The 26,986-nt window shown below is 48.7% G+C and overlaps 2 protein-coding genes across 3 annotated transcripts in view; one reads left to right on the top strand and one right to left on the bottom strand.

Moving 5' to 3' along the window:
* Nucleotides 1–6,643: 6,643 nt before the first annotated feature.
* SYT11 (synaptotagmin 11) lies at nucleotides 6,644–25,332 on the bottom strand. Of its 2 annotated transcripts, none has more exons than XM_077901027.1 (4): nucleotides 25,026–25,332; nucleotides 18,161–18,987; nucleotides 10,266–10,386; nucleotides 6,644–9,776 (listed from the first exon to the last, which is right to left on the bottom strand). In XM_077901027.1, exons 1-4 carry the CDS (start codon nucleotides 25,057–25,059, stop codon nucleotides 9,466–9,468), a joined length of 1,293 nt encoding a protein of 430 aa, XP_077757153.1. In that variant the 5' UTR covers nucleotides 25,060–25,332; the 3' UTR covers nucleotides 6,644–9,465. The 2 variants fall into 2 exon arrangements, with proteins under 2 accessions (XP_077757153.1, XP_077757152.1); XM_077901026.1 differs by having other exon boundaries at nucleotides 10,263–10,386; nucleotides 25,026–25,330.
* GON4L (gon-4 like) overlaps nucleotides 24,221–26,986 on the top strand; it is a 75,324-nt gene continuing 72,558 nt past the window's right edge. The window contains exon 1 of the mRNA XM_077901017.1: nucleotides 24,221–24,333. The gene's annotated coding sequence lies outside the window, so the exon portion shown is untranslated. The remainder of the gene's footprint in view (nucleotides 24,334–26,986) is intronic.

Genomic DNA, 26,986 nt, shown 5'->3' with positions numbered 1-26,986 from the left:
TGCTGATTCAAAAATGTGAAACGGGTCGTGGCGGAGCAGCATTCCCTTTGTTCACCTAGTCCCTGTCAGGTGACCCACTGGGACTCCCATCAGAGTATTCATGGGCCACATCTGTGCACTAAAGCACCATGTAAGACCAAAGGATTTGAAGGAATAGAAAGTATCCCTGTTCTTGAGCTTTGATAAAATCAGCATATGCAACTAGAGGTTGATCATAGGGTAGTAGATTTCTCTGCTTCAAACTGGGAGTGTTAAGGAATTCAGAGAAGGAAAGACCCTATAAGGCTGGGTCCAGTGGGGGGCACAGAAATGGAAGAGGAGGCAAGTTGAGGAGGTCAAAGAGAGGTGATTTCTGAAGTTCCTCATTTTTAAAAATTTTTTTTAAAGATTTTATTTATTCATGAGAGACAGAGAGAGGCAGACACAGGCAGAGGGAGAAGCAGGCTCCATGCAGGAAGCCCGATGTGGGACTCCATCCCAGGTCTCCAGAATCACACCTTGGGCTGATGGTGGCGCTAAACTGCTAAGCCACTGGGACTGCCCATTCCTCCTCATTTCTAGTGCTTATTACTTATTTTCATTAAAAAACAGTTATATGGGGCAGCCCCGGTGGCACAGCGGTTTAGCGCCGCCTGCAGCCCGGGGTGTGATCCTAGAGACCCGGGATCGAGTCCCACATTGGACTTCCTGCATGGAGCCTGCTTCTCCCTCTGCCTGTGTCTCTGCCTCTCTCTTGCTCTCTCTGAATGAATAAATAAATAGATCTTAAAAAAAAAAATTAAAAAAAAAAAACAGTTCTATGCATTTAGGAATCTCCTGAAACAAATAATTGGTAGTGTTGCTGCTTTTCCAGACTTCCAAACTACCTGAGAAGGGTGACAAATTCAGTCTTCCTTTTTAGGAGTCCGTGTTAACTTTGACAAGCACTTAGCTTTAAGAGATGGTTCAGTACTGAAAACGGATTTGCAGTCATCCTGGATTTGTTTATGTTTTTGGTTTTTTTTAAAGATTTTATTTATTCAGGAGAGGCACATAGAGGCAGAGACATAGGCAGAGGGAGAAGCAGGCTCCCTGTGGCGAGCCCAATGTGGGACTCAATCCCAGGACCCCAGGATCACAACCCAAGCCAAAGGCAGGCAGACGCTCAACCACTGAGCCACCCAGGCATACCAGTCATCCTGGATTTGTATTCAGGGGCTCCTGGGTGACTCAGTTAAGCATTTGACTCTTGATTTTGGTTCTGGTCATGATCTCAGCAGGGAGTTTGCTTGGGATCCTCCCTCTCCCTCTCCCTCTGCCCCTGCACCCTGCTCAAGCACTCATATGCTATCATGTGCACGTACTCTCTCTCTAAGATAAAATAAATCTTTAAAGTTTGTGTTCAAACTATCTTCATGGGATCCCTGGGTGGCTCAGCAGTTTAGCGCCTGCCTCTGGCCCAGGGCGTGATCTTGGAGTCCCGGGATCAAGTCCCACATTAGGCTCCCTGCATGGAGCCTGCTTCTCCCTCTGCCTGTGTTTCTGCCTCTCTCTGTGTGTGTCTCTCATAAATAAATAAAATTTCTTAAAAAAAAAAAAAACTATCTTCATGCATTCATTAGCTCAGCTGGAACTGAGACTTGTGGCCTTAGCGACACAGGGAAGTAGTTGGAGACCTGAGTTCTTTGATGAAGGAGATCTTGTCCTCAAACATCTCTCTCTCTCTCTCTCTCTTTTTTTAAAGATTTTATTAATGAGAGACACAGAGGCAGAGATATAGGTAGAGGGAGAAGCAGGCTCCCAGCAAGGAGCCCGACACAGGACCCAATCCCAGGACCCCAGGATCATGCCCCAAGCCAAAGGCAGACACTCAACTGCTGAGCCACCCAGGCATCCTTGCCCTCAAACATCTCTAAATTCTCTTGCTGCACAAATTAAATTTGTCTTTCTCTTCTTCCTACTAAGAATTGTGTTAAATAATTAGGTATAGTCTAAATTAGAATATTGAGGAAAATAGCGAGTGTATTTGTATTTTACTCAATTTCTGACAAGTGCTTTTCAGGGAAAGTTGGAACCGGGTCTTGCTGTTCTTCCTGGGTTTGCTGGTTACCTATGGCTCAGTGCCCTTCCCGTGTGGCCAGACTGCACCCACATCCATGAAGAAAGTGAGAGCCACCTTAGCTCCTGTCTGCAGAAAGCAATGTTGTCCTTTGATGACTAGAGTTGGCTTGCTGCTTGTCTGGTGCATAGGACCAAGCATGGCCTGGAGGGTAGGATGGATTTTAGACTTTAGGAAAATGCAGCCAAACAGTATAAGTGAGTCATCCCTTACTGAGAGCCTTGCAAACCTATTTCCCTTCACTGTCCAGATGGTTGGAGCTTGGGGAGGGCTAGCTTCCTGAGGCTAACGAGTGAGTGACCATAGCCAAAGACTCCTAGCATGTGGTTTCTGCTTCCAGGGGCATACAGTGGATTGGGAAGGCAGGGCAATTCATAAGCAAACTAAAACCATGTTAAGAAAACATAGAAAGATTTGGATTAAATGGGTAAGTAGAATTAGGCCATGAAGATTTTCAAAAAGAATCTCATGACTTGGAACAACAAAAAAGTCAAGAGTCCTGTATGTAGGACAACTCCAGTGCAGGATTGGAGAGTAGGAGAGTCAAGACTATTAGTGATATAGGTGGGATGAGCGTTGAGAAGCATGCTGGGGTTAGAGTACACTTCAGGACATACACAGGGCAGGGCCGAGTATGTGCGAAACCGTGAGGGCCAGTCTGAAGTGTGCATGGCTCCCCAGTACACGTCTGCTCTGGGTCAGAAACAGCCAAGAGCTGTTCTGTTCATCATTTTCTCAGCTTAACCTCTGGAGATTCTGATTTGATAGATTCTGGTAGGATCCAGGAATCTATATCAAATCACAGATGATTCTAATGAGTAGAAGTCACTGAGCCAGATGTTGTTGGAGGGCTATGGGTGGGCATTGGAGGACTGTGTGGAGCAGTGATGGGTGGCTGTCACTGGGTGCGGAAGATGTCAGCGGCTGTGGGAGCGGGATGGGGTGGGGTAGGAAGTGCTGGGACTAAGCAGTAAGAAGCTGTGGGAGGAAACAAGGGTCTGTGGCTCCCAGCAAAGAAATAAAACTCTTGCTTTGTTAGAAGGAAACCCCTGGACAGAACAAAGGATCGTTGAGTCTGAATGTTTGGGGTATGCTGAAATTTACAATCTACTTTTAAATATCTGTTGGCCTTGAGACAAAATTACTGAAATGTTTTTAGCTTTGTCTAATAGTCCTTGCTTAAAAAAACTTAGCATACACGATCACATCATTAAGTCACCCAGTTTTTTGAACAAAAGCTGCTGGGGTGGGGATGTGTCATTTCCTGCCCTTCCCAGAGCTGGTTATTGCTAGTTTTATTGCAGTTTGCTCTGAGCCAGGAGAAAATCTCTAGCTTCAGAACTACCCCCCCACCTCCCATCAGATGTTTTCATGAGTTTCCTTGCACACCAGTGGTTGATGATGCCAAGTATGTGCTCAGAAACAGTGCAGTCCAGTGTAAAATCTGTGCCGGCCAGGAAGGCATACCTGCATATCTGGTGTAGTCAGTGCCACCCAAATGCTGTGGCCACTCCCACCATCAGATCTGCTGACACTCTCTAGAGCACATGTGGGTCTGGTTGCAGCAGATACACACCCACGACTGCTACCACCCAAAAAACTAACAAAAACAAGGTTCCAGGGCAGCCCTGGTGGCGCAGTGGTTTAGCGCCGCTTGCAGCCAGGTGTGATCCTGGAGACCCGGGATCGAGTCCCACGTCGGGCTTCCTGTATGGAGCCTGCTTCTCCCTCTGCCTGTGTCTCTGCTCCTCTCTCCCTCTGTCTCTATGAATAAATAAAATCTTTTAAAACAAACAAACAAACAAAAAAAACAAGGTTCCACACTAGACCAAACTTCTTTGGAAACTCTAACTCAGCAATAAGTAGGAAGAGGCACGGATTTTTTGTGTTTGCTTTGGGTCTGCTCCTAGACAATATTTTGTCCCTGCCTGTCCTCCTTCATTCCCAAACCTGTATTGAGCGCCTGCTAGATGCCAGACATGGTGTTGGATGTTGGGAATTCAGCTGCATGAATGACAAGAACACACCTCTTGGTGGCTCAGGTCTGTTTTTTAGGGACCTCCGATTTTTTTTTTTTTAAGTAGTCTCCATACTCAACATGGGGTCTGAAACTCAACCCTGAGATCAAGAGTGGTGTGCCTCCTGAGCCAGCCGGGCATCCCAGGCACTGATTCTGATGCATGCCATCTCCTGTGACAGATATGGACTGAGTGCTGGACAGTGGGAAGGGTAAGGGGCTGTGAACAATTCCATGTCCACTTGGAAAAATGCCTGACTGGAGACTGATCTGGTGTGTCAATGTTAGTCATGGAAATGTCCAGTTTCAGAGTTGTGAGTTCCAACCCCACACTGGACAAGGAGAGGACTTAAATGTTAAAAAAAAAAAGAAAAGAAAAGAAAAGAAAAAGATGTTCTCAGCTTTCTGAAAAATTATACTCTGTGGCTAACCTAATGTTGCTCTTGAATCACATAAAGAGGACCCCAACACTAGGCTGTTTGTCTTGGCAAACAAACCACGAGGTATGGGACATGGATGAGGTCAACGGCTCGATCTCTTAGAGTTTGTTATAAGATCACAGGAGGGATGCCTGGGTGGCTCAGTGGTTGAGCATCTGCCTTCGGCTCAGGTCGTGATCCTGGGGTCCTGGGATCGAGTCCTGCATCAGGTTCCCCATGGGAGCCTGCTTTTTCCTCTATGTCGCTGCCTCTCTCTGTGTCTCTCATGAATAAAGAAAGTCTTAAAAAAAGATCACAGGACAAAATGCTTTGGACAGAGGAGCTGAAATACAGGAACAATGTGGTGGTCCTCATTTGCCACCCACCAGCACCCATTCCTTCTTCCAAAGGAAATGACATTTTATCCAAGAATCCACCATTTCCCCCGCACTAGGTTCCAGGGCAGTCCTAAAGACACTCCCATCTTCCTTGCCTGATTGGCTCTGCAGTGACCATGTGGCCGATGTGGGACCAGTGAGATGAGAGGAGAGAAAAGCTAAAGGTTTCTGGGGATGCTTTACCTTCTTTTTCTGGGAGTGGCCATGAAGCAATCTCTTTTCCCCTGAAAGTGGTCCTACAAACAAAATCTTTAGGGTTAAGGGGACATTGAGTGTCACTGTGGCCCTCGAGGTATTAGTGACCTTTTGCCAGAGTCGCGCCCAGAGCTGGCTCCACCTGTGGACTTGCAGGTGGGGGAACCGGTGTGTGTTGTTCATGTTTAAGCTAATTGGAATTGGGTTACCTATTAATCGTGGACAAAAGCATCCTGAGTGCCAAGATATTCTTACCATCATTATTGTTATATTATTGTGTTTTTTTTTTTCAGACTTACCACCTAGAGAAAAAGCAACATGCAAAATTATGTATGTGCTGTGATTGCATTGTCAACTGGTTCATGGATGGGAAGATATGCTGAAATTAGTGATGCTTGCCCTAGATAGACGTGTTTTCCAGTTTCTATGAACTTGTACTTTATTTTACATGTTTTCTACAGTGACCCTGATTGACACATCATGGAAAAAATGTACAGGAAATAAGACCAAAAGTCAGAAAGTTGGGAAAGTTCTAGAATCTTGACTAATTTTTTTCCCCTTTTCTCTATCAATTTTTGTATAATACGATTATTGTCATTTAAAGTTTTTAGTTCCTTTTTTTTTTTTTTTTTTTTTTTTTTTAAGATTTTACTAATTCATGAGAGACAGAGAAGCAGAGACAAGCAGAGGGAAAAGCAGGCTCCATGCAGGGAGCCCAATGTGGGACTTGATCCCAGGACTCTGGGATCACAACCTGAGCCGAAGGCAGAAGCCCAACCACTGAGCCACCCAGGTGTCCCAGTTTTTTAGTTCCTTCATTGAAACTTTAAAAGAGTAGAGGCTTCCTTTCCTGCTTCCGGCTTGTGCATGCAGGGAAGGCAGTTTCCCCAGGAGAGAAGGTAGGAAAAGTGCTTCATTCCAGACTTCAGGGTGTGCAGGGGGTCCTCAGAACCTCAAGGGTGCATTAGCCTGCACTTCTCTTTCAGAGCATTTCTCTGTCATTCCATATTTACTAGCAGGATTATCTGATTGTAGCTGGTCCTCTGCTGAGTGCCACAGGATCCGTGTATCATACCCTCAGCATCTGGCACATGGTATGCACTCGGGGACAAATTTCTGTTGAGGAATGAATGGAAGACAGAATCAGCCCTAGTGGCATTGCTTTGAGGTATAAATATTTCCAATTACAGGGACAGGCACTGAAGCCATCCTCTCTCTCCTGGTGGTTAGAGTCTTAGGACATTTTGAGAGGGAAACAGGACTAGAGAAAGGACTCTAGGTCTGGAAGCTGGAATCTGCATTTTTTTCTTTTTTTCCAGTAATCTCTACACCCCATGTGGGGCTTGAACTCACCCTGAGACCAAGAGTCGCAGGCTCCCCCAACTGAGCAGTCCAGGCACCCCTGGGATCTGAATTTTCAGGTGGTGTGGAGAGTCACACTGGAGTACGTGCTCTAGGACATCCTGTTGGAATCATTCAGCGTCACCGAGCTCCCAAGAAGACCACACTCATGCCCTTGTGTGTTTAATGTGAGTCAGTCTTTATTTTGCACTTGTGTGGTACATTAACAAACTCCACATACAAGATAGCATTACATATTGTAGGTTAGCATTACAGCATTATGCAGTTTCACACAATTCGTTTGCTTTTCCAGTTTTTTTTTTAAATTTGACACATTTATTTTGAGTTTCATTTTTTACAAGAGAAGACACAAGGTAAAGAAAGACGACCACATTGGAGAAGGATCATGGTGAGGGCAATGTCACTATCACGGCCATAATAAAAGCCTTCCAATAAAAGACTTGCACCATTCCCTCTTCCTGAGCAAGCCGCTCCTGTCCCACAAACCAGTTCTATCTGCTTACTTCTCTAGAGCATGTTCATAAACACCTACATCTTGGCTGTACTCCACTGAGAACTGAAAGAATAACTCATAAAGGGACTTGTGTTATTAAGAAAAACTCTTGTCTTCCCAAAGGAATCAAGGTATCAGCAGAGAAGGCCTGACTCTTGGAAAATACGAAGTGACCGTCCCCTAAACCCTTCCTGACCATGAGTGCCTTGTGCAAAAGTGAGAGTGTGACTCTCTTGTCTTTCAACTGACTCTTTGGAGGAGGCGCTGCTCCTCTGGGAGGGACACGTTTGAAAGCCAGAGGCAGCTAAGAAACTTTAGGACAGCCAAGCCGAGGGCGTGATGGATCAGGCGTGAGGTAGGAGGGAGGAGCCCTGTGCTGTCTGCCTCTTGGCTCCTGAACTTCCCACCCTGTCACCTTGCCACCCACTGCTCCACAGACCCAAAGAAACGGGGGAAGAAAGCTACAGGAGATGGGGAGAGAGGGGTGGGGTGAGGCTGCCTTCCCAGAAGTAGGCAGGAGGAGCTGCAGAGGCTCACTGAGCGAGGCCAAGGCCAGACTCTCTCCACCTGTGGCTTTGCATGGCTTCTGGGAAGGAAACAAAAGTGAGTTGCTCAGCGATTTCTGATCTTCAGACATTAAGGCGATGAAGAGGAAGCATTTAAGTTTTTTTCCTAATGGGTCTTCAGAATGCTCCTGTCAGATTTACATTAAACTATCTCAAAATGCATTTTTAGAAAACAAAAATTATTTTCTTCTACGTATGATACAGTATTTACATTCCATGGAGTATAAGATTGAGCCAGTGGTGTGAGCACACTGATGGGATGTGAGTCAGATCGGGGGATGGGGAGCTGGAGGGTACAAGAACAGTGGGCTTCGTGCCTGCTCAGCACTTTCAGGAATCCAGGTTTTAAAAAGAACAACAAAAGGATTCAGGGGAGCAGACTGGTTTCAAATCCACAAGAGCTAAGGGAATGACCCAGGCAGCAGTGCCACCCTGTCTGTGAACTCCCAGCCTCCTCAGAAGTGAGTCAGAAGGGATGCTCTCTCGTTGGGTGTGGACCTGCTCTTTCAGGCTGATTCCAGCTGCTGCCCATCTGAGCTGTTCTGCAGGCCAGGGGAAAGATCTTCCTGTGCAAGCTCACTGACGGCCCACCAGCCTCTGCCCTGTGACAGGTCTCGACGCTAGAGCCATGGCTGGCCAGGAGGCTGGAGACCTAAGTTCTAATCCTGGCAAGACACTGGCTCCCTGGCAACCTCAGCTGCCGGCTGGCAGGAGAGGGATGCAGCTCTGTGCTTCCCCATCCCTTCCCTTGACTCAACTCAAAATCCAAGAACTAAGCACTCTGTGAGGAGGGGCAGGATGGTATAAAAGAATCCAGGTTACCTCAGTTGCTCATTAACTCACATTTACTCATTTCACTCACTTCCTCAGTTTTAAGAGCCGTAATGGAAAAATTTAAGGATAAAGAATAATTTCTGATGGCCATTTTCCTTGTGAAGCAAAACCAATTTCATCTAAGCTACCTGAGAAAACTCTAAAGCTTCTCATTGGTCAGCATTTCTGGGAAAATGCCAATTTCATCCTTCAAACCAACAAATGGCTGTCACTTCCTGGTGGCGCTGAGAGGGGGTGGCGGACACTGTCCTGCCTGCACCCACAAATGGCATCTGGGACCTGCCGCTTGAGCCCACTGGAGCCACCCCAGCTAGTTTTGAAGGCTCCGAAGCTCGCTCCAGAGAGGATCTCTAGTTTCGTAAACCCAAATTCTACCTTGAAGTCCGCTGTGGTCATATGCTTCATCTCGAGTTAACCCTAGGCCACCCCCGAGGCCTCCCAGCAGCAGTGTGGCAGCAAAAACTCCACATCCCACATCCTATTTCCCCTGCACACCCTGTCTTATCCACCCCACCCTCGTTTCTTGGCTCACGACTGACCTCTGGACCCTGAGCTCCAGGAGCTGTCTGAGGCGTGAGGGAGACAAGACAGGGATGAGGACACCATGAGCTTTCATGTGAGTAAAATATCCTTCTGGGGGGAGAGGGGGTGAGAGAGTCACTCTCTAGAGAAGCCTAGTAAAAAGAGGCCAATTTCAGGTGATCAGCAAATACAATTCGGCACAAAACACAATTTTCATGGTTCAAAATCTGTAACTTGATATTGGCAGTTAGGCTAATTTCTTCAGTTTGTATTAGACATGCAAGTATAAGGTTACATTGTTATATATAGACTCGTGAGGCCTTTCCCTCTCTTTTTCCCCATTGAAAAAAAAAAAAGGATTTCTAGTGCCTTGCAAAGGAGAAAAATCATCCTCCCTAAGAACTGATCTGCAGCTGTGGTCACGTGGGGTGTTCTTTGTGGGGTTTGTTTTGTAAGAAATCTTCTACAACTAAAATGAGGTTTTGAGTCCACTCCTCTCCGGCATCTCTCCCTCCGCCTGCCTTGTCTGCCTCGGGCTCGGCTCCGGGAGGACGGGCAGGATCAGTACTCGCTCAGACTGTGCCACTTGGCCACGGGCTTGCGGGGGCTCTCGCAGACCTCCCGCCAGTGCTCGGCGCCGCTGCTGGTGACGCTGTGTGCGCCCAGGATCAGCCTCCCCACTGCTTCATTCTTGGTGGTGCGATCGAAGTCGATGACCAGAAACTCGATGCTCACGTCGGGCAGGAGGTCTGGCGGGATGTCATAGACGAAAGACTCATTGAAGACTGGGTTCAAAGTGCACTTCTTCACATGGGTTTTCTTCTTGGCAATGCGCTTTCTGCCGTAGTAGACGTTCACCTTGACATAAGGATCTGGGGCGGCCAGAGAGACAAGGAGAAAGGGGGACAGGCCCATGACACAGTCCTCCTCTAAAGGGTGGCTCTGTGTCGGAAGGGGGCTCTGCGGCTCCTTGAGTGGTGGCCACTCACTCACTCACTCTCCACTGATGTGCCTCCAACACACTCTGACTTCAGTTCATCTGCCTGCCCAGGCAAGGGGCTGAGGGGGGCCATCAGGACCACTGGAGGACAACTTCCTCATCATGAGTGGGGACAGCCCATGAGCCCAGGAAGCCGCGTCTAGGGCGCAGGGATAAGGAATGCCTGCGGGGCTTTTCAGAGGTCTCCCCTGGAGCTAGCTCAGTGCCTGGTGTACATCTGATGGGACCCCTCACCCAGGGCTTGGAGGGCACCTCCTGCGCCAAGGACATCTAGAGCCCAGGTAATCACGGGGAAGGGAGTGGGGCCTGAAGGGTGCAGGGGTGTTGGGGCCACAGGCGGGTTGAGGTAAATAGCTGCTACCTGAGAGGCCAGTGATGTCCATTTTCGGCAGGTGTCGGGCTTTGAGGACCACCACGGTCAGTCTCTGTGCCACGGGCTGGTAAGACAGAGACACCTGGAGCTCCCCTCTGCTAATGCACTTCTGGAAGAGGAAAGATCTGATAAATGTCCAGGACTGGGGAGTAGGGAGGGAACCGGAAGTGTGCAGAGCCAGGGAGGGGGCCTGCAGAAGCATCCAGCAACTTGAGAGTGTGCTCCCCCCTCATTTAACAGGGAAGGGAACCTGACATGTTCTCATTATAATCCTAATATTAAATGAGACCATCTGCATGGAGAGGCCACCTCGCCTGGTATTCCACAGACCCAGGCTGGAGGGCTCTGGATTCCAGTCCTGTTGCCACTCTCTGCCTGTGTCACCTGGGACAAGAACTTGACGGCTCTATGCTCCAGTTTCCTCATCTGAAGGATGGATGTAAAAACGATACCAACCTCATAGTATCATCCAGAGGACTAAATTAAAACCAGTAAACTTTGACCTGTGCTTGGGCCTAGAGAAGGGCATGCTCACCTGTTGCCTCATTTGGTTCTTGCGATAAAAGCTTTAGAGACTGGATGGTGGAAGGCAGGAAACTTGGGACTGAGCATTCACTTTGCCACCTACTCAGCCCCTGGCTTTGGGCAGGTTCCTGAATGTCCTAGCGACTGTTCCTCCATGTTACAAGGTGAGTGCCCACACCTGCCCCACCTGCCTCCGTGGATGCACCTGGGAGTATCCTCTCCAGCCACACTGGCTTCCTCCCCTCTGCCCACAGATTTCCATTTGCCTCTTTGAATTGTATTCTAGGCTGTGCTTGGGAATTGAAAAAACCCTCCCAACCTCCAAGGACATTTTAAGCAATGTTTGATATTTACTGCATGCTAGGTGCTGGGGGTCCCAAGCTGATAGGACCTGGTTCCTTTCTTTTTCATTTTTTCCCATTTGTTCTCTCCCCGCTCCCCTTTAAGTAATCTCTACACCCCATGTGGAGCTTGAACTCATAACCCTGAGATCAAGAGTCATGTGTTCCACTGACTGAGCCGGCCTGGACCCAGTTGTCACTTCCAAGGAGCTTACCATGCCCAGAAGAGACTGAGATAAACAAACATGCCCTCATTGGAGCAGGAAGGAGCCTGTGTAAGTGCTGCTGGGAACCAGGGGCAGAATGTGTCCACTGACCTTGGGGCTGAGTTTATGAAGATAAGTAGGAATCTTCCAGGCAATGTAGAGGGAAGGCCCACTGTGTTCAGAGAATGGTGGAGGGGAGGTGCTGCCCTTGGGGTGTTGGTGGGGGATGAGAAGGGGGGGGCTCTAGGAAACAGCTCAGCCAGCCGCTCACAGGCCTAGGATGGCTGCCAGCACCCAGCACGGGAGGGACACAGTCATTGCTCTGTTACTGTTTTACGAAGACTAGTATTGTTCTAGTGGAAGCCGGAGAATAAACTGGAGGGGAGAGGAGCCCAGAGGCTGCTGCATTGGGCTGTGGAGGGGACACCAAAGCCTGGACCCCCTCAGCAGTGGTGGGTGTGGGGCAGGCCGCGTTCCAGGAAGAACTCACTGGAATGGGGGGCAAGTTCGTGTGTTTCTAGCTTATTTTTTGTTTCATTTATTTGTTTCTTTTGTTTTCTCATTTAAAAAATTTTTTCTTTTTAAATTTAATGTGTTTCTGGTTTATAAGGTAGGGATGAAGCTGTGAGACGGAAACTAAAAGGAAGTGGGGTTCAAGGAATATTGGACAAAGGAAGGAAGGTTGGGACAAAACTCCCCTCACTACCAACTCTCACTCCTTGTATTCTTCAAAGCACCAGAAAAATGTCACCTACTTCAGGAATTCTAAGCAAAGCCAGACTCTACCCACCACCAGCCTTCCGTCTGCCTCGTACTCCCCCAAATGGCCTACTGTGCGCCCACCGGGCCCGGTGTTCCATCAGCAGTGGCGGCTAGAGATGGGGACAAGGAGAGAGCCTGCTCTCTGGAAGCACACAGGCTCCCTGTACCACTTGCTCAGGGAAGCCCGTGCAAGAGAAGGAAATCATCCGGTTAGCTCATCAGTGAAAAACAAGGAAAGAAACCTCCAGGTCTGTGCTTTGATTATAAGCCTAACTCATCTCAAGGAATGAAACTGTAATAATGTTTCACATGGTTTAAAAACATTCCTGAGGCTCTGTTTCATACCAGGAACATAGGGAAATATCTCTCATTGGGCATAAAATGACTAAAATTATAAACTCAGCCTTTAGCTTTTGAAACTGAAGTCCCAAAGAGAACAGGCTTCAAAAAAGATTTTCATGACTTTTCTCTGCTAGATGGAAGCCCCACATTTTTTCCTTACCCATAACATACATCTTGTCAGGTCTTGATTATATCCATGGGAAGTACCCTCAGCCAGTTTAGAATCACAGGCTGCTTGCCCTTCTGGGCTGCTTCTCTTTGACATGAGTTGGAACCCAATCGAGAACGTAACCTCATTTTCACTATTAGCTACAGCCAAATGGCATCAGGAGAGTAATCCCATGTGAAAACAAAAACTAAATGCCATCCAGAAGAACATTCAGAACTGAGCTACCCAACACTCTAGCTATTAGCTCTATGTGTCCGTTTAAATTCATTAAAATTAAATAAAACTAAAATTTTTGTTCCTCAGTCACACTAGTCATATTTCAAATGTCCTAGTGCAGACAGAGAATGTTTCCACCATCACAGAGAGCTCCGGGGTACAGCAATGATCCTGAAAGTACTTCTGGATGATTGGGGCCACCACTCCCCTCCATGTCCATGAATAAGGAAATATTAACTAGATTTGATGTCCAAATACTACATTCCAAATATTAAATATGAATATATACAATCTTTAAGTATAATTTGAACTTTATATACAGAAGAAGGGTAATTTGATTTGAAAAACAAAGAGTTGGGCAGCCCCAGTGGCGCAGCGGTTTAGTGCCGCCTGCGGCCCAGGGTGTGATCCCGGAGACCAGGGATCGAGTCCCACATCGGGCTCCTTGCCTGGAGCCTGCTTCTCCCTCTACCTGTGTTTCTGCCTCTCTCTCTCTCTCTCTCTCTCTCTCACTCTCTCTCTCTGTGTTTCTCATGAATAGATAAATAAATAAATCTTAAAAAAAAAAAAAAAAAGAAAGAAAAACCAAAGAGTTTTTTGAGGCACCTGGCTGGCTTAATAGGTGGAACATGCAACTCTTGATCCTGGGTTGTGAGTTCAAGCCCCATGTTGGATGTGGAGCCTACTTGAAAGAAAGAAAGAATACAAAGAAATAAAAAATAAACCTTGATCATTAAACACAAAACAAAAAAAGATTTTTATTTGTAAAAAAAAAAAAAAAACATTGACTACAAAATTATAGCTTGGATTTCCTAATTATTTTGTTAAAACTGTGTTTTGTAAGTCACTTAATATAACAAAATCTTCCCAATCTGAATCCCCAAGCCCCTTCCCGAGTTTTGGATAACTTCTGGTTACCTTTTTAAATAATTTTCTCCCCTAAAATCACCCCTCAGGCAATTGTTCTCCTTTGGCCATTTTACATGGGCAGGATGCCCTTCCCACCAACCACATGCCACTCTTATTCTGCACCGAAGACCAGATTTCACCTCCCCTCCCCCTCCCCTTCTCTTTCCACCCAATTCCCACTGCAAGTAGCATTGTCAAGGGCTCTTTCTCAAGGGCTCTTTGTAAAGGGCTGGGAGCAAGCTCCATTTCCCAGCCCCCTGGCCTAGTGAGGCAAAAACCCTATTGGGGGCAGGCAAGTGGAAGCCCAAGCAGAGGAAAGGCCTTCTCCGTGCCTGAAACAGCTGGAAGGCTTTGCTCTCAGAGTGGGCTCCTGTCTCTCTCAGTGGAAAAGATGAGCAGGCACAGTGGCCTTAGGAAGACATGCAGGTGACAGAAAGGCTCAGGTGACAGTCTATTCCCTGGAATGAGCAGAGCCCCTTCCAGAGTGACTGGCCACACAGTGTTCACACTAGGTGTACCCGCTTAACCTCAATGCACTTTTACAGGGACCAGAAGTCCCATGGGCCATCTGCACTCAAATCACAGCCATGGGAAAACCAGAGGAATAAAACCTTACTCTTCAAATACATCCCTCATCTCCCCGAAATGGAAGCACAGCTACTCTCTTCGTGGTGCTTCTCTTTCTCTTTCCAGTCCCTTTTGGCTCAATTGCATGACCTCTAGGTTCCTCATAAATCTGAGATTTTAAGACTTATGTGCTTCCCATGACCATTGTCCCCAGCCGTCCATAGCAGATGGGGCCCAGGAAGGACAGGAAGTGACCTGAAGAAATTCAGGGGAATCCACTCATAAAGTACTTCTCTTCCCACTGTCTGTTCTTTCTCCTGGAGCCCTCTCTGGACTGTCTCCCTTCCCTGTGCAGGGGATTTATTATGGAAATGTAAATTCAGTTCAATTTTTATCCCAGGCTCATAGATATTTTTATCTACGCCTGGCTCGCTCAATCAGAAGAGCAGATGATTCCTGACCTTAGGGTTGTGAGTTCAAGCTCCACGTTGGGTGGATAGCTTACTTAAAAAAAATGTCTATCTGAACAAAATATTAGAAAAAAACCTGCCACTTAAAAAAAAAAAAAAAAAAGTGGGCAGCCCCAGTGGCACAGTGGTTTGGCGCTGCCTGCAGCCCAGGGCGTGATCCTGGAGACCCGGGATCGAGTTCCACGTCGGGCTCCCTGCATGGAGCCTGCTTCTCCCTCTGCCTGTGTCTCTGCCTCTCTCTCTCTCTCTGTGTCTCTATGAATGAATAAATAAAATCTTTAAAAAAAAAAAAAAGCTAGTTCTAGAGTCTAACTCAGAGATTTGGGGAATTATAGAATTTATATTGTGATCTTCCACTAATAATCAAGGGTTAATTTTTAATGCTTCTTACATTGTTCTGTGTATTCATAAGAGCTGAGAGTGCTCTCTATGATTCCATCAGCCTTCACGGCCCAGCCTAGATGAAACCTTAAAGAGGTGGCGGTTGCTGGCCCAGAGAAAGGAGTGAAATGGAAGAGTCAGAGAGGCTGACCAGTCCTGGGCTTCTTCAACCAGATTGCACTGGGCAATGGAAAGCACAAGAGGTGACTTTCTCTGCTAGAGGAGGGGAGATGCAGTTGATGGGGGAGGGATGTTATCTAGAGAAGTGGAATTCTCATGGGTCCTCACCCAGGCCTCTGGTCCCATATTAGAAGGGGATGCCTCCACAGACCAGAAAAAGCTCTCTACAGAGTGTGGAACAGTTTAGAGCAGCTCTGACTGGTCAGCCAAGGGGAGATCATAGCCGAGAGGCTCAGGGTAGATATGTGGAGGCTGCACTGCAGGGAGTCACAGGGACTGGCGCTGGCCAAGTGACAGCCATGGCTAAGGATGGAGTGCAGCCCTGCCCACACACGCACGCTGGGGAAACATGCTCAGGAGGCCCAGGGGGCTGGGAGGCTCTGGCACAGGGGTGCACGGGCTCTGTGTGTCCTGTCTGGGCCTCTCCAAGGCGATGTGTTGTTCAGGATCCTAGCCCTGGCTTGTCCCTCCTAAAGGGAGTTAATAAAGTGGAAAGAAACTTGGCTTTTGCCAACAGCCCCTGGCAGTTTAGCAAATGCCATTGTCTGTGCTCCCTGGCCAGTGTCCTGGATTTGAGGCTGTTTTGTTCCCAGCCCGAATCAATCCCTTTCCTGGCCCGTCTCTTCCCAGCTGCAGCTTGGCACAGAGCCATCGCCTGCTTTCGGCCTTGGGCTTCAGGAACATGAGCTGTCTGGGGCAGTCCAGCCAGTGGATGGCTCGACCAAGGCTGGGGCCACAGGGCAGGGAGCTGGGGCAGCTGGATGAAGGCAGGCAGTGGAGCACTAGGGATACTGTAAAGAGGGGTCAGGGAGCAGGGAGGGCTTGGAAGAAACCTGAGGAAAAGAGAGGGCAGTTCAGGGGAAGGGGATGGAGGGGATGAAAACTAGTTTTTATCCATGTTTCTGACTCCAACCTCAGAGGACACAAGAGCCCCTGCTGTCCTGGGCTCTAGAATGTTTCTTTGTGTCTTGGCATTGGATGCTGACAAAACCCCTCTAATACTCTTAAAACATTTGGGCTTCCCTGGCCTCTCCACAGTAGAGCTGGGTGTGCCACACAACAGCTGCAGTTCTCTGGGCGGTGGCATGGCTGGGCTGGCTCCAGTGGGACAGGTGCCTGTGACACAATCCAAGACGCAGTGCCTTCTGCTTCCCCCACAACGCTCCCTTTTAGAGAGTAAAACTTGTGCCTGGAGCTCACTGCACACATGGCCCTACTGGCCTGGAAGCCTTTCTGGTCCAACCCTGAGTGCCCTGCCTCCCCATTGAGTGCAGAGTGGAAAAGGCATCCGGAGATAAGTCTGGCCTCTAGGCCTCGGCTTTTTCTGCAAGATGTACGGTTGTTTTCAGCGGCTCTGACACCCCTTCAGAACCTCCTTCCTCCTGCAGTGACTCAGGCTCCCTTGCCGTCCTTTACTTTCTCAAAACAAAACATAAAGGTCTGAGAACCACATGCATCTCCCCGGGATCAGACCTTACTAATAGTAGAAATAGTGGCACTAGGGGCTGTGCAAATGAATCCTCTTGCATCACTCCTGTGGGAACCTGAGATCAGAGTTGCTAAGCGAAGCTCAGTAAGCTGGCGAGATTTGGATTCAAACTCAGCTTCGACTTCACAGCCCTTGTTATTAACTACTTACACTGTACCTTGAAACAGGAACGAAAGTCTACATTTAAAACGCCAAAAACCTCTATCAAGACACCTGCCACCCTCACAATCTGATGGTTGCCAAGATGGTCTCCCTCCCCCAGGGAAGTGAGGTTCTCAGGGGCAACTACATGCCAGACATATTACCTCTTCTGATCCCCAAGCCCTGCGAGGAGGCTAGTGTTAGCAGCTCCACGTTACAGACAGGGAAACAAGCTTACTTGCAGGGACCCTGGGCTGGGAAGCAGTGAGCTGCAGTGGGTGTTACCAGGGCAGCCAGGGTGCTCTGCAGATGACCGCGGTGCCCCCAGGTATGTATAAAATGCATGAATGAGGGGGGTGGGACACATTTCTTGCACCCCTGAAATTATGACTCATGAGCCACTGCCAGCCCAGTGGGGAGAAGACAGGAATGCGGGTTCTCAGTTCCCTTCTAGCCTGTGCGCCCTGGGGTGCAGAGGAGGAACATGTGAGGCAGGGCTCGGGCTGGGGGGAGGGGCTCAGAGGTCAACTCACTGGCCCGAGTTGGTGGAGAGGCCACGAGAAGCCCCACCTGAGGTTGGGCTGGACAGGGAGGCTGAGGGCAGAATTACTTTAGTCCCATCATGGTCCCCTGGAGGAAGATCACATCTGGCTTTGGAGAGGAAGCTGGCCCCCATGTCCTTGACATCACGAGGGACTAGGACTGGTCGGGGGGAACCCACTCCTAGTAAGCTGGACTCAGCATCAGGATACCAACCACAAGGGGAGACTTCAGAAGCTCCCTGTCCTTCTCTCCTCATGCAGTTCCTTTTGGAGGAGACCTAGCCGGATGGCCCCTCTGTCTCACTTTGGCCACTGCTGAATTTTTTTTTTTTTAAAGATTTATTCATTTATTCATGAGAGACACACACAGAGAGAATCAGAGACACAGACAGAGAAGCAGGCTCCCTGCAGGGAGCCCAATGCAGGACTTAATCTCAGATCTTGGATCAGGCCCTGAGCCAAAGACAGATGCCCAATCACTGAGCCACCTAGGCATCCTGGCCACTGCTGATTCTCAAAGCCACAAGTGTCCTACCTATTGCTCCCCCTGGCCATCTATACACCCCCTTGCCCTTCCCCTTGTTCCCTGAGATCTTGCCTCCCCCTACCTACCAGCTCTCCCCGACATACTCTCCCTCCTCACCTGGATGTTCCTTTTGGTGATGTCCCTGGTCAGCTGTGCCTTGCCTGTGCTGGGATCCACGCCAGCCAACGGCACCATCACCTCCCCGATGACATCGTCCCGGGAGAAGCGGTCGAAGCTGAGAACAAGGAAGTGCAGCACCAGGTCCTGCAGCTGGCTGTAGGGGATGCCATAGAAGGTGAAGGTCTCGTCGAACACAGGGTCCAGGGTCTTCCGTAGCACTCTAGTCTTCACCCGGTGCCGCTTGTCGGGAAGGATGGTCATTTTGATGTAGGGGTCAGAGCCCTGGGTCTGCTCATCCATCACTGGCAGCCCATGGGCCTCCTGGATTGTCACCACCAGGGCTTTTTTCGGGAAGTTGTAGTCCACTGAGAAGGTGAGAGAGCCGAGCATGACATCCTCCTCTGGAGATGACGGAGAAGTGGTCTTGCTCTCCCCAGGGGTAAGGCTCGCAATGGGGCTCCTCAGTTCTTCCCCATAGTCCACCTTGATGGGTAACTGGTCTATACAAGATCCAGAGCTAGGTCCTCCAGGACCTTTGTCTGGGCCCAGCAGGCCAGCCTCTGCTGCATCCACCAGCACATTCCCGCGCCCACCTTCCCTCCCACCGCCATCTTTGTCTCTCCGCACTTTGATGATTTTCTTCTTGTTGCTGAGGGTCTCTGGATATATGCTGATGCCTTTGAGCATATGGATAAACTTGTATGGTGGGGTCTTGTGCTTCTTCTCTGCCCGCTGGTGGCAGCATGTCCACACAAAGACGGTCACCGACACGCACACCACCAGCACAGATGCCCCAACAAGGCCAGCCACCACTGGTGACACATCTGAAGGTGGAGACCAGAGATGCATCAAGGCAGGTAGACCTCAACCCCCCGTCCAGAGCTCCTCTACTTACAGCCTCTGCAGAGCCAACGTCATCCGCAAGCTAGCCTGCACCGCAGAACATGCTCATCCAGGCTTACCCTCCCCTCTCTAGGAGATGCCCTGAGCCATCCTCTCTGACCAATCTGGAGCTGTTCCTTTCCCTCAGACCTGGATGAAATCTTTCCCTTCTCCAAGAAGCCTTCTTTACAGTGCCCCACTCAACTCCCTGGTCTTTTCTTGGCTGTCTCTCAGCACTCAAGGACTTGGTTCACTCTTATTGATTTGTGTTTCACATAAAGCTGTCCTGTGTGATAAAGTCACCTTTTACCTCAACCGTTACACAATGCACAAGGGCACAGGCCGTGTCTGGTTTCAGGAGAATATTCTACAGCATCCAGTACAGGGTTTGCAGTGGGCTTGTGGTGACAGAATGGCAGCTGGAGTAGAGGATGTAGGGCTGACTCTGGGTGGTCTGGGTACAGTGTTTAAGGGTGGTAAAAAGAAATCTGGATCTGAGTATTTTTAAACTATGTTGCAAATTTTAGCTCCCAGTTCCAAATACTTGTACTTTGTCTTATTTTACTTGAAAAAAACACATTTTTTTTCAAGTACTTGTATTTTTAAATAGGAAGAAATAGGGACTATGGAAAATGTCAGCTCTTTGCTCAAATATCACCTTCCTAGTAAGGCTCAACCTCCTTGCCACCAAGGCCTACATGTCCCAGCCCTGGGTAACTTTCTCCTTATGTCTTATCTTTTTCTCTCACATACAGTGACACAGATGCATGTGTGCACACACAACATATATATAGGTGCACACACAAATATATAATTTTACTATAAATTTTACTATATATCTTCACTAGTGAGTAAGTTTCACAAGGACTGGGATTTTTCCTGTTTTGTTCACTTCTGTATCCCCAGCATTAAAAATGCAGAGCTGGTACTTGGTACGTATTTGCTGAATGAATAAATAACTATAGAGAAAGACTGTTTCCTTCCCATCCTTTACCCTATCCTTTCCTACACAAATTGGGCCCCTAACGAGTTTGGGGTACACTGAGGCCAAATTGGGTTTAGGCCTTGAACGTGTTAGTAAGGCCTCTAGTTTTCCACATTACTTTGTAGAGGAAGACTTAGGTAGGGCAGGGAGAACTAAGGAAATGAACATGACTTCAGCACATTCCAGAATCTTTCTGAAACATCCTTCCACCGGGTATCTGCCTGGCTCACTTCCTCACTCATTGAAGGCCTCTGGTCAAACCTTCCCTTGTCAGAAAAGCATCTCCTAGCTGCCCCTAGTGAGACAATACCCCCTCACTCTGCTTTATTCTTCTTCATAGCATTTATTACTCCTGACATATATTTACCTGTCCTTCCTTACTAGAGAAGATTAACAAGAATAGTGATGGTTTTGTTCACTGCTATATCCCCACATCCTAGAACCATGTGGCACATAGTAAGTATTCAGTGAACAAATGAATCAGTGAATTCAAAATAGCCTCCAAACATTGGAAAAAGAACATCAGTCAATATGATTATATATATCAAGGGTAAATATAAAATTCTATATTGGCCTTCAAAATCTATTGATGCACAATACTTGACAAGTCTAAGCAAAAATAATCTAGTTGTGGGACACCTGGGTGGCTTAGTTGGTTGAGAGCATGACTCCTGATTTTGGCTCAGGACATGATCTCAGGGTTGTGGGATCGAGACCTGTGTTGGGCTCTGCACTGGGCGTGAGCCTGCTTAAGATTCACCTCCCTCGCCCTCTCCCTGCTATGTGGATGTGTGCATGCTTTCCTCTCTCTCTCTAAAAAGAAAAAAGAAAAATGTAGTTGTTTAGGTAACCACAAATCTGAAGTATAATTAGTCTAATGCCACGCCATACTATGAATATGATGTCCAGATGACGGTGGTGGGGGTAGTAAGATTTAATCTGCACTGGTCATAACATATGTAGAGTGTTCCATCTAGCACTGACAAGAATAAAAACTGCTATTGTTTCGTGTATATTTATTGTGTCCCTGGCAGACATTGTGCCAGAGCTCTCTCTGAATCAAAGAACTCACTGAATAGGTACCACAAATATGCCCACTTTATAACTGAGGGACCTGGGGACTCAGATTTGCCTAAGGCTACATAGTAGCCTGCCTGCCTGACACCAGAGTGTCTCTATATTATGGATAATCGGAATAATAAAATACCTGGAAACCATATCAAATGAGGAAAAGTTGAAGGAATTGGAGCTGAGGGGTTTGGAATAATAACTTTCTTCAATTATTTAAGGCATTTTGATGGAAGAGGTCTGGTTTGAGATTTACATTGGAGGGCAGGTTCTAGCACCAGTGCATACAGGCTACAGGAAGAAAGATTCTGACTCAATGAAGAGAGTCAAATTATTATTAGAACTGCCTCACAATGGCTCAGATTGCTTCATGAGGCAATGAATCTCCAACTGAAAACTTTCAGAGGTTGGCTCACCCTTGGTCAGGCATATTCTAAAATGCCTCTCTTGGGTAGGGATTGGACTAAATGTCTCTGAAGTTCTTTGTCCAATATTTCATGATTCTATGAAAGTTGGGATGAGGCAAGAAAAGAAGGGGTTACATTCTTAAGTAATACAGTACAGGGAAAGAGTAAAGCCATTAACAAAATAAATGAAGGCAACTATGTCCATGGCCATACTAAATAACTATAGTGTTTCTCAGATATTAAGTGAAATAAGAGTTGCTAGGGACAGGCTTCACAAAATGGGAGCGGCCTTGGTAGGAAGCTCCTAGGTAGGAAGCTCCTTGAAAACTGGTGGAAAAAAATTAAAAAAATAAAAAAATAAAAAAAAACCTGGTGGAAATAACATCCTGTCCATCTCTGAGTCCCTGAGTCTTTGCATCTAATAAGAGCTCAGTAAATATTTGAAAAACTGATTGGACTCAATGGTCAATGAAAATGGGCACAGTCTGAAAAAGTGGCTCTCTGCTCATCAATCAGGGACTTTCCTGAAAATTGCTTGCTACTGATTAATGACAGTGAACACAGATTGCCTCCATGAGAAGAGGAAAGCAAGGAACCAACAAGACAGGTGCATTTTTGAGAATAGTTTGTAAGAGAGATCTAATGGCCCAGGCTGGGAGACATCTGAGTGATCCTTTTGGCTCTATCATAGATTTATTCTGTGGTCTTCAGAGAGCCCACTCTAGGGTTTAGGATGCCTCCACACATGCTGTTAGAAAATGGAGTCTGGGGCAGCCCAGGTGGCTCAGCGGTTTAGTGCCGCTTTCAACCCAGGGCCTGATCCTGGAGACCCAGAATCAAGTCCCACATCAGGCTCCCTGCATGGAGCCTGATCTCCCCCTGCCTGTGTCTCTGCCTCTCTCTCTCTCTCTCTCTCTCTCTGTCTCTCATGAATAAATAACATCTTTAAAAAAGAAAAAAGAAAAAAAGAAAATGGAGGCGGGATGGGAAAAGAAGAGGAGGGATTCTCACGTTTCAGGAGGACAGATAAGGAAGACAAACCTATGAAGCCATCTGTGGACGATCCAGGCTCTCTCTCCTCCACCTGTTTTCCCACTTTTGCCCCTCTTTCCTTTTTTTTTTTTTAATTTTTATTTATTTATGATAGTCATACAGAGAGAGGGGGGGGGTGGCAGAGACACAGGCAGAGGGAGAAGCAGGCTCCATGCACCGGGAGCCCGACGTGGGACTCGATCCCGGGTCTCCAGGATCGCGCCCTGGGCCAAAGGCAGGCGCCAAACCGCTGCGCCACCCAGGGTTCCCCCCTCTTTCTTCATTTCGGTATCTGTTAACCCCTGCCTCTCTCCCTCACACCCAAGACAATGAACTAGAAAAATCAGAGATGCTGAAACTCAGAACCCTCTATTTTGCTTTCATCAAAAGCTTGGTGGGAAAAGGAAGTGGAACTGATGGCTAAAGTGAGTGCTTTAAAGTAGTCATAAATTGCAGTGACTGTGCTGCTTGCTCCTTTTGTCCTCCAAGGTCATGGATAATTGAGTGTTGGCTTGGTGTACCTCCAAAGAGCTAAAGCCTTTGAAATGAAGTACTCTATGAAATGTGAGAAAATCAGAAATGGCAGCTCTCTATGTAGTACCCCTGTATACGTCTAAAGATCTGTAAGACATATCTAGGCTGTGCCTAGGTCTCTCAGCCTTTGACTAGACCTGCTATTGACACTCCCTCTACTATAGCCTTTCCTGTCAAGTGGGCCAGAGTGACACAGTGAAATGACAATGGAGTTTGGCATAAGCTGGACTTTGGTTTAAGTCTTTGTGCTACCCTTGCTGTTTGTTTGACTTGATTCATTATTTTGTCTCACTGAACCTGTTTCCTCATCTGGCAAATATATATAATAATGCCTACACTGGAGGATATTGTAAGGATTAAATAAAATGGAGTAGGTAAAATGCTGAAATAATTTTTCTCTTTTCCATTAATATTCCCTCTAAAGGAAACTACTATATCATGCTCCACACCTTCTAACTTTCCAAGGAATCTGGGACTGCAATTAGAGAAAAGAATATGTTGGATAGAAGGCATAAGACAAAAGAGAAAGAACAGGAAGAAAATCATGGAGTGCTCATGTGACCACAAAAGGGACATTAGTTTTGGAAATGTAGGACTCAAAGGTAGAGATGCAGAAGGTGAAGTGGAAGAAAGAGATACCACTAAGATTTAGCCTTGGGGAATCAGTAAGAACCAGTAGCTAATGGGTGTGATCTGTTTTTTGGATACTTCCCCTGATCTGATATCTTCTTCCTGATTTTGAGGTGGGAGAGCTCATGGGGTTCTGCTCATTTCCACCAACCTCTTACTGGGGAAGGAGAAAAGCCATTTCCTAGTTGGATTGTGGCCCCGCCCTAAAAATTGTTGTCTGGATGCTCAAACCTTCTGGATTGCCTGAAGGATGTGCTCTTTTAGGGGATTTGAAGGAACCTGGGGCTCTCATCCAAGCTGAGGTGAAAAGGAGGGAGAAACAGGGTAACTCCTTTATTTTTGAACCAGGAAAACATAGCCCAGGAAGTTTGCAACCCTAGCACATTTTGGAGGAAGCCCCAAAGAGGAAAAAACTTGCTTTTTCAGCTTTTCTCTCGCGTCTTCCTCCATATTTTCCACCGGGCACTCTGCTCCTGGGAGCACAGCCGGGATCACAGCCCAGAGGCCCGGGTCGGGGACCAGCCGCTCCGCGGTGACGTAATGCCTTGCAGGGTACACAAAGCGGCCTCCCTCCGGCCCGGCCTCCCGCCCCTCCCCCCGGCCTGGTCCGCGCCCTCGCCAGCACCGGCGCGGTGAGTCCCCCTTTCGGAAAGGCCAGGCCAGGGAAACAGGGAACAAAGGCCCGGGAAGAGGGGCCTGGGCGCTGCCAGGAGGCCCAGAATAGACATCACGTCATCCCTAGCTCGGCAGCGCCAAGCGCCATTTGGTAGCATCGGACGGACCCACCATTACGGTGCAGAACCGCACTTGGGGGCTCTGGGCGGCCGCCAGCCCCGCGCCCCGCGCCCCGCGCCCCGCCCGCCCGCTGGGCAGCAGCTCCTGGCGCCCCCGCAGCCTCGGCTCCCCGCAGCGGGCCGCTGGCCCCCGGCCCCCCAGCCCCCCAGATGCCATCTTGGCGCCCATCCCCCGCCGCTGCCCTCCCCCGCAGCCCGAGGAATGGGAGGGGGAGCAGGGGGCACCGCCCTGAGCGCCCCGAGGGGGAGAGGTCCTCATCCTCCTCCCTTCCTCCCCTGCAGAGCGCCGACTCGGGCCACACAGGTTTCCGCGCGACCCGCGACCCCCGGCGACCCCCGGGGACCCCCGGATTGGCTGGCCCCTGCACCCGCAGCTCAAGTTCTGGCGCCGCTCGCCGTCGCAGGCCCAATCCTAGCGGGTCCGACCCTGAAGGCCCTGGGGTGGGCTTCGCTCCCTCCCGGCACTGGGCGCCCCTGGCTGTGCGGCGGTGCCCACGGCCCCAGGCTTTAGTTGTCCGCACTCTACTTACCAAAGCTAGGTCGGATATTGGTGATCTCAGCCATGTCGTAATCAGAGGCTATTGCTATGTATGCTTTTTCAGGGATCAGACGAGTCTGGGGGCGCCCGGTCAGCACCGAGGCCGCCGCTGTAGAGGGCCAGCTCAGGGGAGGGGGAAGGTGTCTGGCGGACACCTCCTGCGACGGTCGGGCCCCTGACTGCCAGCTGCGGCCGCCTCCTAAGATGCTCCGGGGATGCTCTGAGCGGAAGGATGCAGGTGCAGCCAGACTGGTCCTGATGCGGGTAGGCCCCGCCCTCTTCCGAGCGGCCCTCGGCAGGAGACTCCGCCTCCGCCCGAAGAGTTCCGGGAGCCAGGCCCCGCTCCGGAAGTTCCCGGCGAGGGGACCGCCGAGATTTCTGGAGAGGGAGACCCCGCCCACCGGCGGACCGCGGATGGGTGGGGTGGTCTGAGAGCTGTAGGTGTCTTTCCCTATGCAGTTCTATAGATCCTGTGGTTCCGGTTCCCGGGGCTTAATACAGCAGCAGAATGTTCAGGGTGACGGAACCTAGTATTTTGGAAAAAGAAAATTGTATACTGTCTGCATTTCAGTATCATTTGCCATTATTGTGCATTTCTGAAACTACTAAATGTTATTATGGAAACTTTCTTAAACTTCAGAAGCTCTGATTAAAGACTAAACCAGGTGATGGTTGCACAACTCTGGAAACTTACTGGGGATACTTGTAGAACAATTCTGCAATCCATCTACGGATGGATTTTGTGGTGTAAATGAAAGCTGTTTTTTAAAAAAGACTAATGAGGTGTGTCAGAGTTAACCCGTGTTGGGTATTCCTCTTACAAAAACTTCCAAGGGCTTATAGGGGGTCAGAGAAGGAGACACAAGGGCAGAGCCAGCAAGGAAACCGACAGAACTGTATATCCTGCAGGTTGAAGAGCAGGATACAGAGGAAACTCCAAGCTTCTAGAGACTTCCTTGGCATTGGGAGAGGCAGGGTGATTCAGGTTGTAGACTCCTGGCAGTCGTCTGCACGATTACCGCAATTTCCCTCTTCTCTTTGGCTATGGACGCTTTCATCCTGTTTACAGACAGGATCAGGTCAAATTATTTAAACGCATGAGTAGCTGTTGGTGGTGTACCTGCAAACGGAGATGGTTGGGTGTATTGTTTCAGCTTCGACATTCTGTCCTTCCAGAAAAGTGGAGAGAACGTGGGTCTAGGAATCATGCATTCATTCAAACCCCGTGTGTTGGATTAATAAACAGCACTCCATCCCGGGCGCCTTTCCAAGCGCTGGACCTGGCATGTCAGGAGCTGGAGTTAGGGCACCTGCGGTCCCTCAACAGGTGTGTGTATGCAATCACCTGCCCAGCCAAGCCGGAGTTAGGACACCTGAGGTCCCTCGACAACTGTGTGCGTGGAACCACCTACCCAGCCGAGCCAGAGTTAGGACACCTGAGGTCCTTGGACAGCTGTGTGTGTTTAAGAACCTGACCAGCTGAGCCGTGTTAGGGCACCTGAGGTCCCTCCACAGCTGCATGTGTGCAATCACCTACCCCGCCGAGCCAGGAGTGTGTTCCGTACGCGGGGGAGGGTGTAATAGCCACTATCCCCCGGGGCTACTGCGAGGATCAGGTCACCTAAGATAACTTACTTGAAAGCATTTTATGGAATTAAGAGCATTATGCAGACCGGAGCGATCACTGCGGGCTGAGTCCAAGCCTGCCCCCATTTTATTGGGGAACCCGCACTATTGGTACAAGCCCGGGGGTCTTTTTCCTGCAATTTTATGAATTCGCCACTTCCTCGGTTCCGCGTTCCAGGTATTTCGCGGCGGGAACGAAGAGTTGTCAAAGCACACCACCGAGTCGCAAAGTCCAGCCTTATTTTGAGTAGGATCGCTGCGCGTACAGAGAAAGCGAGAAGGAATCTCGCTTTTAAAGTCTTTCGCAAACGTCGGACGCGCCGGCTT

Source organism: Canis aureus, chromosome 6 (assembly GCF_053574225.1).
Source record: "Canis aureus isolate CA01 chromosome 6, VMU_Caureus_v.1.0, whole genome shotgun sequence".
Taxonomy (NCBI): Eukaryota; Metazoa; Chordata; class Mammalia; order Carnivora; family Canidae; genus Canis; species Canis aureus.
Note: the sequence above shows the minus strand (reverse complement) of the source record. Positions and strands in the feature narration are given on the sequence as shown.